Source organism: Trichomycterus rosablanca, chromosome 9 (genome assembly GCF_030014385.1).
Source record: "Trichomycterus rosablanca isolate fTriRos1 chromosome 9, fTriRos1.hap1, whole genome shotgun sequence".
NCBI classification, from domain to species: domain Eukaryota; kingdom Metazoa; phylum Chordata; class Actinopteri; order Siluriformes; family Trichomycteridae; genus Trichomycterus; species Trichomycterus rosablanca.
In genome coordinates this window covers 32,733,015-32,751,843 of record NC_085996.1, presented here as the reverse complement: position 1 = coordinate 32,751,843, position 18,829 = coordinate 32,733,015, and the positions used below count along the sequence as shown (strand labels likewise).

At 39.4% G+C, this 18,829-nt stretch overlaps 1 protein-coding gene across 3 annotated transcripts in view; it reads left to right on the top strand.

Moving 5' to 3' along the window:
• The window catches only part of pak5 (p21 protein (Cdc42/Rac)-activated kinase 5), a 72,484-nt gene that overhangs the window by 47,944 nt on the left and 5,711 nt on the right, over positions 1-18,829 (top strand). For all 3 annotated transcript variants that reach the window (XM_063002265.1, XM_063002264.1, XM_063002266.1), the window contains 3 exons: positions 7,788-8,618; positions 16,266-16,751; positions 17,915-18,048. In XM_063002265.1, the coding sequence (XP_062858335.1) occupies positions 7,788-8,618; positions 16,266-16,751; positions 17,915-18,048 (1,451 nt within the window). The remainder of the gene's footprint in view (positions 1-7,787; positions 8,619-16,265; positions 16,752-17,914; positions 18,049-18,829) is intronic.

Below are 18,829 nucleotides of genomic sequence, written 5' to 3'. Positions count from 1 at the left end.
CTCCATGTCATTGTAGCAAAGCTAGCTAGCAAAAGTGTGAGAAATACGCTCATTTAGCATGTAATATCTGATATAACCAGAAGATGGCGCCAGTGTAGTATTTTTCATATAATTTGTTCAACGTACGATTGAATGCATCTTTGTAATGTGTAAACTAGTAACGATGGCTTTTATCAGTGATGATAAGATACTTTTTTATTGTAAGGCCATACATTTAATGCAGGCTGAATATGGGGTGAATTGTTCAACTTGTTGACAGCTCTGTTAACAATAGCGGCGTACATAATGAATGTAAAATGTAAAAAAATCTCAAATGCTCCATGTAATATGTTAAAAATTACTATGAGGTAATAAAATATAGTTATTAAGTACAGCAATCAGCCATAACATTAAAACCACCTTCTTGTTTCTACACTCACTGTCCATTTTATCAGCTCCACTTACCATATAGAAGCACTTTGTAGTTCTACAATTACTGACTGTAGTCCATCTGTTTCTCTGCATACCTTTTTAACCTGCTTCAATGGTCAGGACCCCCACAGGACCACTACAGAGCAGGTATTATTTAGGTGGTGGATCATTCTCAGCGGTGGTGTGTTAGTGTGTGTTGTGCTGGTATGAGTAGATCAGACACAGCAGCGCTGCTGGAGTTTTTTAATACCGTGTCCACTCACTGTCCACTCTATTAGACACTTCTACCTAGTTGGTCCACCTTGTAGATCTATTGTGCTCATCTATTGCTGCTGTTTGAGTTGGTCATCTTCTAGACCTTCATCAGTGGTCACAGGAAGCTGCCCATGAGGTGCTGTTGGCTGGATATTTTTGGTGTGTGGACTATTCTCAGTCCAGCAGTGACAGTGAGGTGTTAAAAAACTCCATCAGCACTGCTGTGTCTGATCCACTCATATCAGCACAACACACACTAACACACCACCACCATGTCAGTGTCACTGCAGTGCTGAGAATGATCCACCACCCAAATAATACCTGCTCTGTAGTGGCCCTGTGGGGGTCCTGACCATTGAAGAACAGGGTAAAAGCAGGCTAAAAAGGTATGCAGAGAAACAGATGGACTACAGTCAGTATTCGTAGAACCACAAAGTGCTTCTACATAGTAAGTGGAGCTGATAAAATGGACAGTGAGTGTAGAAACAAGGAGGTGGTTTTAATGTTATGGCTGATCAGTGTGTAAACACTGTGTTAGAGTTATCCCTGGTTTATCTGGTGATTTCATACAAATAATTTAATAAAATAGTTTTATAAAATAATAATGTATTAAACCCAACCAAGACAGATGTTACTAAATACAAAGGCTACTATGCAAATGTAGCATAGGAACTCAAACCAATACATGAGGTTCAGAACACCAGTGCCAACCATCCATGTTTAAAAAACAACACTAGGTGTCAGTGCTGTTGCACACTGCTGTTACTCGACTATGAAAATGCTGAATCTTGTACTGTAGGCTATTTCTAAGTCTGCGTGAGTCGAATACTGTAATGCAGGAGACCATATCAGGTCACTGGAGTTTTGGATTTGACTCTTCTCTAGCTAAGCAGATCAGCCTCCAGCCCATATTTTAAGGTAGTGGTGTGTGTGGTTAGTATAGTAGTAGAAAGGTTGGTATAAGGGATTATTGTCTAAATGAATTAGTTATTATTTATGTGTAGGTCTTTGTGGTCTGTTGTGTTTTTATGCTACATGATTTTATGCTTAAGGCAGACTGAGGTAGTTTTTGATGGTAATTTGAGTATATAATGCCTGCCCAGAAAGCTTGTTTCTAAATACTGTTTTTGCAATTATTTATTTTTAAAGGAACACACATGGCCTCAAGACCAAATTTTGTGGACTGGTACTGGTCTACAACCTGGTGGTTGAAAACACATTATAGCTAAGTTCTTACTGTATGGAGCATATTGGCTGCAGTGTGGCAACTACGTTGGGCTTGCACTGAAAAAGTCCACACAGCGTCCTTGTCCATAGCTTTTTACTGAGCGCAGTATGGAAAGGTTGTGATGGCAAGGTTCTGCTAGAGGCAGTGTCATTAATTACACCCCCCCCACCCCCCAACACACACACACATACACACTCTCACTTCATTACAGTCAAGGTTAATCCTCTGCTTATCTTGTGGTGAGCTCATTCTTCCCCACACTCCTCCTGCTACTCACTGCTCATGTTCTCTCGCTTACCTTGAGACGACAGCAACGTTGGGGCAGGAGTGGATCTATTACACCTTATCACAGCAGGACAGGCCAGAGACAGAGCCCTGGTGAAATATGGCTCCTGCCAGAGGACAAGAGAGCACCCCCGATCCCAGTCTTTCATAAAACCACGAGAAAGAAAAAGAGGACGAGGTAGGGTAAGACAATATGAGGGGAGGCGGTACTGTGTGAAAAGAACTATAAGTTACATAATTTAAAGAAATTGGTACACCTTAAAAGCCGAGTTAGATTCAGGAGCTTGACATTGATTTGCCACACAATTAACCTCACATCACCTCCTCACTACACCTCTGTCAGTTTATCACATTCTTTTTCCCTCTCAATCTCCTCTTTTGTAATACCTCATGCTTATTGACTTTCATTCTAGACCTGCTTGGTTTTCCGCTGTAATAAACAATTTTCTACCACGAATATGTACAATCATGTACAGATTGTTTGACACAAAGCATAATGGCTTCTATAAAACTTGCTGATCTTTCTGTAAAAAATATCATTAATGAGTATTTCAATTTTACAAAATCAGTTTGTTAACAATTATTTTGGAAAAAATAGGATGTTTGATTCACATGTTAGATTAGACTACATTATTGCTTTCAAAGCTCAAACACTCAAAAACCTTTGTTGTCCAGCTATGAAATTAAACTGAGCTTTACTGATTAAGTGAAAGTTTACACACATATATAGACCATGGCAACAGTTCTGTTTCTGTTATAGAATTATTAGAAAACACTTTAAGAAATATACACTACATGGCCAGAAGGATTACGGATACCTGACCATGAGCTTGTGACTGTTCTATCTCAGAGATTTATAAACCCCTGTCTTACAAAATGAAACTGAGTATATTAACCATGATGGCTGAGTTACCAGCAGTCAATAAATATTTAATGGATGCTCTGTACCAATTACTTATCTGTCTCTTTTTGTATTTGTACACTTCTGTAAGACAGATAGCTGGACTAACCTTCATGCTGAAATAAGCAGCGTTTGTATTATATCTTATATGTACAGTGCTGCATAAAAGTATTTCTGATTCCTTCTGTTTTTGTGTGCACATTTGTCATACTTAATTTTTTAGATCTTGAAAACAAAATTTAATGTAAGACAAAAACATGTAAGGAAACACAACATGCAGTCCTATAATGATAAGAGGAAAAGGTTATTCAACACCCACGTTTCTCATTCAGTTACTTTTTTAACCAATTAACTAAATAAAGAAGTGGATTTAATTAGACTATACACATTCAGAACTGGTTACCACCAGTCCTGTTGAACCTAAACCCACAAAAACGTACAGAATATTCTCAACAAGCAGTTATAGTGTTGCATAACATTAATTATTTATTAAATCAAATAATTATTTTAAAACAGTGTTTTGTGGTTTATTTATTAGAATACATTGTCATGACATTATGTACAAAATGCTGGGTAAATAGAAATCAATAAAAAGGGTATAAAGTATATTATTGTGCTTTACCAAGGCCGTTTTATGACCCTGGTGTAAATCACGTTCCTTTGGCAGTTAAATTACATATGTTAGATGGGTTGGACTGCACCACCATCAGTTCCACTTGACCAACATCTGACACTGGTGTGCTGATGGCTTGACCTGCGAGGTCACTGTAGAGATTTTCTGTTCAATAGTGTAGTGTGTTGTATTTAAATAGAGCACCATTTCAGGTATAAACTGTATAATACATATGAGAAAATATAGAATGTGATGTTAAAACATTGTTGATCAAAATTTGGTAAATTAGTTTCATTTATTGTTTGTTTGTTTTTGTTTTTTTAAGTAGATGTAGATGAAATGTCATGTATACATATACACGTGTACAGTACAATGAAATGCTGCGAATATCCCAGCTTGTTTAAAAGCTAGAGTCAGAGCGCAGGTTTAGCCATTGTACAGCATCCCTGGTGCCAAAAGGGTAAAGGGCCTTGCTCAGGGCCCCAACAGTGAGTGAATTACCAGCTTCCAGAATTACAATTAAGCAAGCTATTACACTCTAGTATCAATGAGCAATTAATAGCCAAAAAGCCAAATATTTTTGTAAATGCAAACATTGACACACATCACTACTTTGTGAAATTGCAAGTACATGTATTTATTTATTTACTTTATTTTAGTTCATTGTATTTTCAGTGTAAAAATATTTAATAACTTTGAGATCTGTAAATAATAACTAGAAAACTGAAGGATTTGCAATGTCAGACGGAAAATGTTGCAGACATGCTAGGGCTCCTTTACAGTGCAATTTGGTCTATACATTGTTTCAGTTGACCTGGTTTCAAACATTACACACTGGCTATGTGGTGCTTCAAATGCCAAGATGTCACTGGCTGACACAGTAAGGGCATAAGCGTGAAAGAATAAAGCAGATTGAGTTCATGATGAAGCATGATGAGGGGGAGGCTAACATCATATTCCTACTGTAGTGACTTTGTACTTCTAAGCTTGCAGCAATGTTGCATAATTCACAAAGAAAGAGAAAATCTGTGTGCGTTCCTCTCTCTAGCTTTTGGTTGGTAAGAAAGCAAAAAAATAGCAGTTTTATTTTCCTACGCTGAGTGTAAAGGAGATGAGTCAGAGACTAGCTGTGAAATGCTTTTAGGTAGGAGTGGAATGGGATGAACAGAGGCTCCATTTGTTTACGATGAAAGCTGTTTTGCTCAGAGCTGCTACGTGCCAAATAGTGAGATTACAGTATCATGTTCTTGTCAGACTCCAGTAATATTTATTGTAATCATTTTCAGGTCAAACAAGCACCCTGTAGCGCTGTGTGATAGAATCTTTTTCACAGTGTTTAAAAATGCTTCAGATGCTCAATAGCCTATTGCTCTGTAACAACCAAGCAAAATCTGGTTAGCAAGAAGGTCCTGGGTTTGATCCCCAGGTGGGGAGGTCCGGGTACTTTCTGTGTGAAGTTTGCATGTTCTCACCGTGTCCATGTGGGTTTCCTCTGGGTGCTTCGGTTTCCTCCCACAGTCCAAAGACATGCTATTGAGGTGAATTGGAGATACTAAATTGTCCATGACCGTGTTTGATATAACCTTGTGAACTGATGAATCTTGTGTGATGGATGAGTAACTACCGTTCCTGTCATAAATGTAACCAAAGTGTAGAACATGATGTTAAAATCCTAATAAAACAAACAAACAAAATTTTCTTACACTGGTAATGTTCTGGTATCTTTTAAACATGCAGCTTTTTTACACAACAGTCTGCCTGGTTGTTGGTAGCTTCTCATGAAAAAATGACTGAAAGGTCAAAAGTTTCTGAATATCGCTGACTTTAACCCCACTCCACCTCTATGGGGTTAATTGAGAAGTTAATTGCTAGCCAAGCCTTCTTGTCCAATATCAGTCCCTGACCTTACAAGCACTCATTTGCACTCAGTGGAATACTCAAAAATCTTGTGAAAAGCTTGTAGTCACAAAGGGGTAAAAAAGATGTCCAAGGAGCTTATGTTAATGTGTCCACATACTTTTGGCCATATACTGTATAAAAATCCCAGATTTTACATATTTAAAAATAATAGAAATTAAATTTCAAAACTTTAAGGTTTAAGTATCAGTGGTTCTTTGATAAAGTGATGTGTGGGTTAATTACTTATTATTGATTCCTCATTATGGTTGCCTGATTAATTCTTTACTGCAGAATCAATTTAAAGCTGCAGTGCGTAACTTTCGGACATCTGAGACCTTCCTGGCAGAAATATGTTCTTACAAACAAAACAATGTTTCTGTTCAGTGAAGATTTATCTTATGGATGAAAGAGGTAAAATACGCTTATCTTGTAGTCAAGTAGAGCTTAATAATGAGGCTTTGGCTCCTGCTTGGATTTTCAGGTCAGCACAAAGCAACCTTATCTTTTTAAAAATAATGTGTAATACCGCAGCTTTAACCTAGTTTTACATGGACAGGTGGCATGATTATACACTCTATAGACAAAATTATTGAGACACTCCTCCTATTGACTGAACTCGTGTTTTAGCCACAACAAGTTTAATAAATCAGTAATATGAAGGAAATTATGTGCCTTGAAATGTGTTTAGGGAAGGCCTTTCCAGTTCCAGCATGGCTGTGCCCCTGTGCACAAAGCAGGGTCTATAAAGACAAAAGAAACTCCAGTGACCTGCACAGAGCACTGACCTCAGCCCCACTGAACAGCTTTGGAATGAACTGGAACAGCAATTAAGGCTTTCTTGACAAATATCAGTACCCAGCCATACAAATGCTCTTTTGACTGAATAGGCACAAATTCCCACAGGCATACTTCAAAGTCCTGTGAGAAGCCTTTTCAGAAGAGTGGCTGTTTTTATAGCTAAAAAGATCATATACAGGTCACTCAATGGGATGTTCGGGCGGCACAGTGGCTAAGTGAGTAGCGCTGTCACCTCACAGCAAGAAGGTCCTGGGTTCGATCCCCAAGTGGGGCAGTCCGGGTCCTTTCTGTGTGGAGTTTGCATGTTCTCCCTGTGTCTGCGTTGGTTTACTCAAGGTGCTCCGGTTTCCTCCCACAGTCCAAAGACATGCAAGTGAGGTAAATTGTAGACACAAAATTGTCCAAGACTGTGTTTGATATAACCTTGTGTGAACTGATGAACCTTGTGTGAAGAGTAACTACCGTTCCTGTCATGAATGTAACCAAAGTGTAAAACATGACGTTAAAATCTTAATAAACAAACAAACAAACAATGGGATGTTTAACAAGTTCACTAGGTGTCCAAATACTTTTGGCCACATATTGGGTCTGACTGAAAACCTACTGAGCTGCCTTGCTGCCGACTGCCTACCTAGACAGCTGCCTAAGTAGAGACGATTCTAAGACATCGAACTCATAGGGCAGATTTGGACTTACTACTTAGACAGCAATTACGGCGATTACGTTACCACAGTTTTCGCTTACTAAGCTAACACAGTTAGCCTCAGGCCATTCAAACCAATGGGCTGAGGCAGCACAACCCGCTAGCATTTCCTTACGTGTACCGAAAACGGTTGTCACTGACAAGTCCAAATTTGCTAATGACTTACACTTGTACCCCTTCGTTGCTAAAGAAGCATTGGATGCTCCCCCGCCATTCAGTCAGATAATCACTCATAATTAAGGCACCTCAGTAGGCAGCATTTTAGTGTGCCTAAGAATTTAGGCAGCCTTCTTCTTGGGAGCGCACGTAGGGTGATGTAAAATGCTGTCTATGTAGAGAGCTCACTAGGTTTTCAGACATACTCTATGTATATCAGCTGTCTGTATAATTTTTAATCCCTTTAAAATTATGCAGTCATTTTACTATATTTTTTTAACTGCATAGTCCCATGTCTGGTGCGTTTTCCTTGTTTTGCATGTATATGCATGTAGGTATCTTATTCTGATATATAACTGCTTTTGTTCTAGTCCACCAGCAGTATTGTGCAAAAAGGACTAGACAGTTGGTTGTAATGTTCCGTAATGTTTAACAAGATGCATTTTTTGTAATTATGGCAGTCATGGTGGCATCTCAGCCCAGTGTTTTGGAGGCAAAATAGAGTGACACGTACTCTTTCCACTTCTTCCTCTTTCAGACAATTGTACGAGGGAGCAAGCCACCCAAGGACACTTCCATCAATGGACTCCTTGAAGAGTTTGACAACATTTCTGTGACCCGCTCCAATTCTCTGCGCAAAGAGAGCCCACCGGGATCCCACCAGGCTGGATCTGTCAAGCAGCTGTCCATAGCCTCAGCTAACGCCAGTAGCAGCGGCCCAGAGGAAAACGGCTTTAACCACTACTTTGCCCGCTACTCCTGCGACCTGGACAGCAGCAGAGAATTTCCACTGGAGCGGGACAAAGGTGCCTACGATGCAGAATGGGCGGTGGGGAGGCACTACCGCTTCTCATTAAAGCAGAATGGCCACCCTATCCGCAGCCATTTCTACCCAGATGCAATGCCTCAGAAGTCCTCAGACTTTGCCAAGGTGCCGCCAGACTACCATGCCTACTTGGAAAGCAAGGTCCGTCTTTCCTCTGCCGAGATGGTCACAGGTGGCAGCAGGGCTTACTACAGGGCGTCCTTGGGAGGATCTAGTCAGGATTACCGGGAACACCCACTGGGAACACCATCAAGGGCCTCTCTTCAAAGTGAGCAGATCAGCTATCCAGATGGTGACTGGGGCAGAGGAGTTTATACTGCAGCACTTAGGGACGAATACGAAAAAAGGCCCAAGTCATCATATATCTCTCAGACGAGCCCCCAGCCAGCCATCCGCCAACGCTCCAGATCAGGTTCTGGCCTCCAGGAGCCCAGTCTGCCCTATGGCATCGGTGCCTTCAGGGTTGCACCACAGGGCCCCTACAGCTCCTACACCTATCCACGGCTTTCAGAAAACACGTCTGCGTTGCAGATGATTGGCAAGGTAAAGCACTTCTCTGTTTTTTCCTTTCATATCTTGGATGATATTTAGATGTGTTTTCAGTATAAATCAGGTAGTAGTACAGTCATGTGTATACCCTGATAAGCAGACATTACTACATTATCTGACTGACTAACATCAAGCTATTTAGTTACACTTACATCATACACTATATGGCCAAAAGTATTTGGACACCTGACCATGAGGTTGTTTGACATCCAATTAAAAAAAAACAAATGGTATTAAAATAGAGTGACATCTATATTTTCAGCTTTAACAGCCACTCTTCTCATAACACTTTGAAGTACGTCTGTGGGAATTTGTGCCCATTCTGTCAAAAGAGCATTTGTATGGCTGGGCACTGTTGTTGGTCAAAGAAACCTCAATTGATGTTCCAGTTAATACCAAAGCTGTTAAGCAGGGCAGAGGTCAGGGCTTTGTGCAGGCCACTGGAGTTTCTTTAAACCAAGCTTTTCTTCATGATTTATAGACCCTGCTTTGTGCACAGCAGCACAGTAATGCTGGAACAGGAAAGGGCCTTCCCTAAACTGTTGCTGCAAATTTGGAAGCATATCAATTCCTTCATATAATTGATTTATTCCACCTGTTTGCAACTGATGTGGCTGAAATACATGAATTCAAATATTTTAAGGTGTCCCAATACTTGTCTTTACAGTCTAGATGGATGTAGCATTGAGTTAGCTAGCTTAATTTGGCCAAGAGGATGTTTTTGAAAATCTACAAAAGCAAATATGGATGTTTATTGGCTAAACAATAAAAACAACAATTAAAAGAGTATATAAAAGATGAAATATTAATATTAGGAAGTGACACTGGGCTGTAGAACCAGGCTTAGTTTTCAGTCCGATTGATGTCCTATCAATTCAAATAGAAACAAGTGGACTCCAGTTCTTCACACATCTCAAGGATAATTAAAGTAAACAGGATGCATTTGACTAGAATTTGGAGTGTCACAGCGTCCAAATACAGATTTAAGTGTAGACTGATCCATTGGATATCCTTCGGATATTCAACCAAAACCCTGCAATGGATTAGCGCACTGTCCATCAGAATCCCCGCCTTGCTTCCAATGGTTAATTTAATCAGAGCACCAGATCTTTTAACTCACTGGTGCTGAGGTGTGTAAAAGATCTCCAGCTCTGCTTCCTATTTAAATATCATCTGCCAACTGTTGGAAATTAATTAACCTTTTCTTTTTTTTAGCTATAGCAACCTTTACTTTCTGGGAAGGATTTCCAAAGATTTTGGAGTGATTTTATAAATTTGTGCCCATTCAGTAAAGAGTGTTTGTGAGGTCAGGCACCAATGTTGGACAAGAAGGCCTGGCTTGCAGCCAACATTAAAAATTTTCGCAAAGGTGTTAAACAAGAGTTAAGATCAGGGCTCTGTACAGGCAACTGGAGTTTCTTTACACCAAGCTTGTTTTTATGGAACTCACTCTCAGAGCAGGAAACTTCCTTATTAAAGCTGTTGCCATAAAAATAGAAGCATATCATTTATGTAATAAATATATAGTTGTGTTTACATCTTAGCAGTATGCGTGGCCTTATATACACTGATCAGCCATAACATTAAAACCACACTTACTATCCATTTTATCAGCTCCACTTACCATATAGAAGCACTTTGTAGTTCTACAATTACCGACGGTAGTCCATCTGTTTCTCTACATACTTGTTTAGCCTGCTTTTACTTGTTCTTCAATGGTCAGGACCCACAATGTAATATATATATATATTTATTATAGGTAAAACATACAGATGAAAAGTTTAGAATTGTTTTTAGAAACATAAAACCAAATTACAAGGTACTATAAACCATTTTGCATGTTTTAAACCCTGTGTTAGTAAATAAACGATCCAAATAAAGTTAGAAACGGTTATTTCGCATTTATATGCATTTATACTTGTCTCCTGCAGTGACCCTTTTAATCCAGAAGCAGTGAAGAACTAGGGTTTGGTGTGTAATCGTGGTTACTGTTTACCTCTTTTTAATGAAATTTTTTTTTTGCTTTATTTCACTTGATTCTAGTTTTTTTTTGGCAGCCTATTGTTTTTTGAGGAAGCATGAGTGATTATTTTAATAATTACAATTTATACATCAAATCCATGTACACAGATTACCTGTTGTTTTGAAATTGTGGATAAATACCCAGAAGGGCTTCAAATATTTGTGGATAATGGGTTTGTGGGTTATTTACTTTGCTAATAATTTTGGTGGCCATAATTAATTACCCAGAAATGCAAAATTTTGTTCCATTCTTTGAAACACTAGGAAGTCTCTCTGCTATCACAGCTCAAATGACATACAGATAGCTGCAATGTGTCTCGCCGCAGGCTGCGTTTTTTATGTTCTTTACCGTTACTGGCTTTGTGATAAATCTGACGTTACTGCTTAATCTACTTGGGAGTCGGGTTGCCATAGGCACACAATTACTTTTACGAGAATGGTGCAGAAATCTATTAATGGAACACTGGCTCACTCACAGATAACAGCAACTTATCTGAGACATTGGGGGGAGAAGCTTCTTTAAAGGCGTAACACACCCCAGCTAAGCTTTGCTGATGCAAAACCTTACTGTAATTGTCATACTACTATCCAGGCTATTAGAAATGCTGTTTCAGTACAATTCCCACATACAGTATTGACACTGCGTACAATAAAATGAATATCTTTTTTACGTATTAAATACAATTTAGATTTGATTAAAAAAAGACAAAAAATCTGCTGTGTGCACTTTACTTCGTTGTAGCCAGAGGGTAACAACCATTATGATTCCAAAACCATGTGATGAAATAGATGAATTTTGATGCAGTAGAAATGTATATAAATAAACAAAATATTGATTATTTGTGTCAATTGTCATTGAGTAATTAGATGAGTTATTGCTGAATTGATTTACTGGATGACTGTGCTGCCTTTACACCAGTAACCAATGCACTATATTGTTTTGGTGGTGTACTTGATTTTATACACCGACCAGTCAGAGCATCTCCAAAACTGCAGCTCTTGTGGGGTGTTCCCAGTCTGCAGTGGTCAGTATCTATCAAAAGTGGTCCAAGGAGGGAACAGTGGTAAACCGGCTAAGGCTCATTGATACATGTGGGGAGCGAAGGCTGGCCCAGACGAGCTACTGTAGCTCAGATTGCTGAAGAAGTTGATGCTGGTTTTGATAGAAAGGTGTCAGAATACACAGTGCATTGCAGTTTGTTGTGTATGGGGCAGCAAAAGGGGGACCAACACAATATAAGGTGGTCATAATGTTATGCCTGATCAGTGTACATGTTTTCTTGAGATTTTACTTTATGGTTGTTTCTAAAAAGGATGTTAATAGTGATAAGTGCTATATCAATTAATAGTTATCAGGTAATTATTTCTGTCATTGTGAAAACCTGCATAGTATGGTAAAATAAACCATATTTCTCCCCTGTTCCTCCAGCTCAGCTTTTGGACAACAGTGATTTTTCTGCTATGGAGCACTATATTTGTAACTGCAGCTTGGGAATCACTCACAAACACACACACACACACACACACACACACACACAGAGTGACAAACTGACGTTGCCATACTCTCCTTTTCTGCAGCCTTTGCATAAAACGGCCCGTGCTGTGTTCCACCACAGAATTCAATTTCACAGTCCACTTGGGCTGTTGATTACACTGCCAGATTCAGATTAATGTGCGTTTAACGAACATGATTGGGGAGTGCCCTGGCTGCCAGCCAGTAAATGATCACAACACTGTATGTGGGGTGTCTCGGCACCCCTCCATCCAGTGAGAACACCTACAGAATGAGAATGAGGTTAAACAGCTATAATTATACATCATAAGGCATTTGTACAGGACTCTCCCCACCTCCCATGCCCCTCTGAATTTGTTTTTAAGAGGAGTAAAGGGTAGCTAATTTTATTTTCATTTAATTTAACTTAATTTAATATTCTGCACATTTTAACCCTGCTGAGGTAAAAGAAGGATCTTGTGAGATACCCACAATAAAATTAATAATTGCACAGAATGTACAAAAACATTCATATCATGTGTAAAGATATTAAGTTTGAAGCTGGTATAACAATTCTGTTTGTACTACTTAACTACAGTCCTATCTAAGAGTAAATGTAATTATAATGAATTCTTGATATTTATGTTTTTTTATTCACTGATTGTTGACAAAATGTTTTTTTTAATTTGACAGCCTTCTTTGTTCTTGAAAGGCTTTCCAAGATTTGAAGTGTGTCTGGGGAAATTTGCCTGTTCAGTCAAAAAAGCATTTGTAAGGTCAGGCACTAATGTCGGACAAAATGTCCTGGCTTGCAGTTAAACTTCCTATTAATTCACAAGGTATCTTATGTGGTTTAGGTTAGGGCTCTGTACTCGAGTCTTTCCACAACAAACCCAGCAAATTGTGTTTTCATAAAACTTAATTTGTGCACTGTGACACAGTCATGCTGAAACAGACAAGGGTCTTCCTCGTATTACTGTCCTGAAGTTTGACTTGGCAGTAATTAGTACAGGTGTTCACATACTTTCGGCCATACTGTGTTATGTACATGAAAAATATTGGCATTAGGCCAGCATACTTACGTCAGTTACTACATATGTTAATAATAAAAATAATATAACAACAATATTATTATTATTATAATAAATACACATTATTTTGTTTTTTGAACTTAAGACTTTTTTTTATATTTTTAAGTCAACTAGTTGTTCATTTTGAATATGCTTGTTTAATGTGACTATATACACTGATCAGCCATAACATTAAAACCACCTCCTTGTTTCTACACTCACTGTCCATTTTATCAGCTCCACTTACCATATAGAAGCACTTCTACAATTACTGACTGTAGTCCATCTGTTTCTCTACATACTTTTTTTAGCCTGCTTTCACCCTGTTCTTCCATGGTCAGGACCCCCACAGGGCCACCACAGAGCAGGTATTATTCAGTGACAATGACATGTTGGTGGTGTGTTAGTGTGTGTTGTGCTGGTATGAGTGGATCAGACACAGAAGCGCTGCTGGATTTTTTAAATACAGCGTCCACTCACTGTCCACTCTATTAGACACTTCTACCTAGTTGGTCCACCTTGTAGATGTGAAGTCAGAGACGATCGCTCATCTATTGCTGCTGTTTGAGTTGGTCATCTTCTAGACTTTCATCAGTGGTCACAGAACGCTGCCCACGGGGCGCTATTGGCTGGATATTTTTGGTTGGTGGACTATTCTCAGTCCAGCAGTGACAGTGAGGTGTTTAAAAACTCATACCAGCACAACACACACTAACACACCACCACCATGTCAGTGTCACTGCAGTGCTGAGAATGATCCACCACCCAAATAATATGTGCTCTGTGGTGGTCCTGTGGGGGTCCCGACCATGGAAGAACAGGGTGAAAGCAGGCTAAACAGATATGCAGAGAAATAGATGGACTACAGTCAGTAATTGTAGAACTACAAAGTGCTTCTATATGGTAAGTGGAGCTGATAAATTGGACAGTGTGTGTAGAAACAAAGAGGTGGTTTTAATGTTATGGCTGATCAGTGTATTGTCACATTAATATACATACAGTGTATCACAAAAGTGAGTACACCCCTCACATTTCTGCAAATATTTTATTATATCTTTTCATGGGACAACACTATAGAAATAAAACTTGGATATAACTTAGAGTAGTCAGTGTACAACTTGTATAGCAGTGTAGATTTACTGTCTTCTGAAAATAACTCAACACACAGCCATTAATGTCTAAATGGCTGGCAACATAAGTGAGTACACCCCACAGTGAACGTGTCCAAATTGTGCCCAAAGTGTCAATATTTTGTGTGACCACCATTATTATCCAGCACTGCCTTAACCCTCCTGGGCATGGAATTCACCAGAGCTGCACAGGTTGCTACTGGAATCCTCTTCCACTCCTCCATGATGACATCACGGAGCTGGTGGATGTTAGACACCTTGAACTCCTCCACCTTCCACTTGAGGATGCGCCACAGGTGCTCAATTGGGTTTAGTCCATCACCTTTACCTTCAGCTTCCTCAGCAAGGCAGTTGTCATCTTGGAGGTTGTGTTTGGGGTCGTTATCCTGTTGGAAAACTGCCATGAGGCCCAGTTTTCGAAGGGAGGGGATCATGCTCTGTTTCAGAATGTCACAGTACATGTTGGAATTCATGTTTCCCTCAATGAACTGCAGCTCCCCAGTGCCAGCAACACTCATGCAGCCCAAGACCATGATGCTACCACCACCATGCTTGACTGTAGGCAAGATACAGTTGTCTTGGTACTTCTCACCAGGGCGCCGCCACACATGCTGGACACCATCTGAGCCAAACAAGTTTATCTTGGTCTCGTCAGACCACAGGGCATTCCAGTAATCCATGTTCTTGGACTGCTTGTCTTCAGCAAACTGTTTGCGGGCTTTCTTGTGCGTCAGCTTCCTTCTGGGATGACGACCATGCAGACCGAGTTGATGCAGTGTGCGGCGTATGGTCTGAGCACTGACAGGCTGACCTCCCACGTCTTCAACCTCTGCAGCAATGCTGGCAGCACTCATGTGTCTATTTTTTAAAGCCAACCTCTGGATATGACGCCGAACACGTGGACTCAACTTCTTTGGTCGACCCTGGCGAAGCCTGATCCGAGTGGAACCTGTCCTGGAAAACCGCTGTATGACCTTGGCCACCATGCTGTAGCTCAGTTTCAGGGTGTTAGCAATCTTCTTATAGCCCAGGCCATCTTTGTGGAGAGCAACAATTCTATTTCTCACATCCTCAGAGAGTTCTTTGCCATGAGGTGCCATGTTGAATATCCAGTGGCCAGTATGAGAGAATTGTACCCAAAACACCAAATTTAACAGCCCTGCTCCCCATTTACACCTGGGACCTTGACACATGACACCAGGGAGGGACAACGACACATTTGGGCACAATTTGGACATGTTCACTGTGGGGTGTACTCACTTATGTTGCCAGCTATTTAGACATTAATGGCTGTGTGTTGAGTTATTTTCAGAAGACAGTAAATCTACACTGCTATACAAGCTGTACACTGACTACTCTAAGTTATATCCAAGTTTCATGTCTATAGTGTTGTCCCATGAAAAGATATAATGAAATATTTGCAGAAATGTGAGGGGTGTACTCACTTTTGTGATACACTGTACATACAAAAACATTGCGAATGTTATAGATGTATATACTGTATGTCATGTCACTTACAAAGAGAGATTTAATGTGATTTAAAAGTGTTTTTTTTTTTACTTTGAAATAACAGGGAGTATCAGTATATTCACAAAAATATTTAATATTCATGCAAAAGAATAAGGAACATTTTGTATTTGCACAAAATCCTCTCAGTATAACCCTAATCCATTTGTTCCTTGTTTACGTTTGCCTGATGTATTACCTTGACTAGAGAGCTGCACATTAACTGCCTGGTGGGTGTTTCCTTGGAAAGCTTCAGCTTCTTGATAAATTATGTGTTAGAAACTTGTCTTCCGCTAATAATTACAAAGTATTATTCCTGACAGTTGTCCTAAATATGGCTGATTTATCTGCCCTTCAAATACATTCTTCATTCTTTTACAAGCAAGCCATTTACTCTTGTCTTTTTCATGCTCTTATGCAGGGTGACTATGACAGGATGTCACGGGACGGAAGCCCACAGGTGCCAGGGGCAGAGACGTACCCACGTGGCCCTTTTAAACTACCTCAGAGTCATGCCAAGATGGGCTTTCCACCAAACTTTCAGTACCCACCTGCCTTTCACTACAAGCCATCACCATACCACCACCCTCCATCTCAGCCAAGTCCACCATACACCCCTCAGGGGGCGCACTCACAGCCCTCCTCACCTTATATTCCCCCCGGGTACTGGGGCTCAGCCTGCGAACCTCCACCGCCCTCACGTGTCTCGCATGAGCAGTTCAGGGGTGCATTACAGCTTGTGGTGAACCCGGGTGACCCACGTGAATACCTGGACAACTTTCTAAAGATCGGCGAGGGCTCCACAGGTATCGTGTGCATCGCCACGGAAAAGCACAGTGGCAAACAGGTAGCCGTCAAAAAAATGGACCTTAGAAAACAACAGCGACGAGAGCTGCTCTTCAATGAGGTAAGAATCAACAAAAACAGTTTTAATTAACAGTTGTCAAAGCAGTATAAAGGACTTTTCATGAAGTGTCATCTAGTAAAATTTACAACAATGAAAACTGAACTTTCAAAACTTTGGATTTAAATTGGCGTCTAGTGAACTTTTCCAGGAGCGCCGGTCAGTGATGGAAAAACTGAGTCAGAATCAGTAACTTGGGATGCAATTGTGGTGATTTATTTCTCCAAATCCAATGACAGGTGCAAAATATTATACATAAAAAAAAAAAATTTCAGTTAGATATTACAACACTCAAACACGGCCTAAACTAATAAACAAACTTTAAACTAAACTTAAGTGCTTTCCAATTACAGCACCACCATTACAACACAGCATTTCCTAAGGTCACCACTATCAAAAAGTTATTAGTCTATGACAAACAAACACATTACATTATTACACTGATGAACATGTTTATATTAATTACATTAAGACAATATCATGATCACAATTATATAAGAACACCATACAAAATAGATACAACATAGCCCATTCCCAAAATGGTGCAGTCCAAGGACTTCAAATCCCATCAACTATCAGTGCTCGGGTCCTTTGACTCCCAGCACAGCTGCCTGAATGCCCGGTGCAAACCTGTAAGTAAACTTACTTGAACCAAACTTTTTGTTTAAAAAGTTAACCCTGCTAACCCTACAAACATTTATCCCACTTCTTACAATCATCCCCATCTTCAATTCAATAATCACAGTTCGCATTGACAACCAAGTAAATGATTGTGGTGTTTATACATTGCAGCCCCCAAACAAAAGTGTACCAAACTGTTACATGTAAACCTTGAAAAGCACCTTAGCTTTGTTACAGTGGCTTTGACGTCATTTTCTTTTTCTTTAAAGGAAATTGTAAATTCTGTGAGATATATCATGTTCTCATATTTGTATTCCTTATTAAATCCCAGTTATATTTATATATACGTGTATGTTATGGTACAAATACATGATTGTTTCATTACTTTTGAACATTTCTACATTTGTGCGCACAGTAGTATTGGAATGGTAACCATATATTTTAATTAAAAAAATACATTTTAACCCAAGAGATCATTCTGGTTACTGTAGTCCTTTTGTATACTAGCTTGTCTAAAGGCTGTACTGTGCTGCTGTTTGTTGTAGGTGGTAATTATGAGAGACTACCATCATGACAACGTGGTGGACATGTATAACAGCTATCTGGTTGGAGATGAGCTCTGGGTGGTGATGGAGTTCCTAGAAGGTGGTGCTTTAACAGACATTGTCACACATACAAGGTAATGATGGACACATTAAAAGATTTTTTTAGATTATAAAAGTACTTTTTAAGCATCTTTACTTGGCTGCCATTCCATTACAGTGTAACAGACAAACAAAAAACCCTCTAGTTCTCCTGACAAAATGTCCATGATCACTTATTATTCATCTTTTTGACTTCATAATCTCTAATAAGGTTTGATGGCTTTCATTCTGCAACTGCTGATTTTAATCTGAAGACTGAGAAGGCCACTCTAGGACATTCCAGAACTGATTCTGTAACCAAGTTTGGTTGATTTGGAAGTGTGCTTGAAATCACCTTCTAGCCAGAAAATCCAGAAAATCACCAAAATTTAATTTCACCACAGAAGGACCTCAAAATGCTGTGGTATTTCTGTGAACCCATTATGTCAGTCACGCAGTCAAGATTCCCAGTTACTGCAGCAGAAGAACATCCCCACATCTCTGACCCACCTAAATTCTTGACCGTTAGGATAGTGGATGCATATGAATATGAAGGTGCTGTTTTACATAGCCACATTTTGCAAGTGTGAATATAAATATCTAGTTTTAGATATTTCTTGGAAGTATAACTAAATAAATATGCATGAAGACCTTTCTGCATAATTGTGAATGAAGAAGTCAAATTGTCAATAATTGATCAACTGTTAAACTACAATGATTTCATTTTCCTTTTTCATCTTCCCTTTTTGTTAAAATTCTGAATTTAGTTTTGCATCGTATTTATTTAGTATAAATTGTTTGGTTAGAAATTGAAATTTAAAAACAAAATATACATTT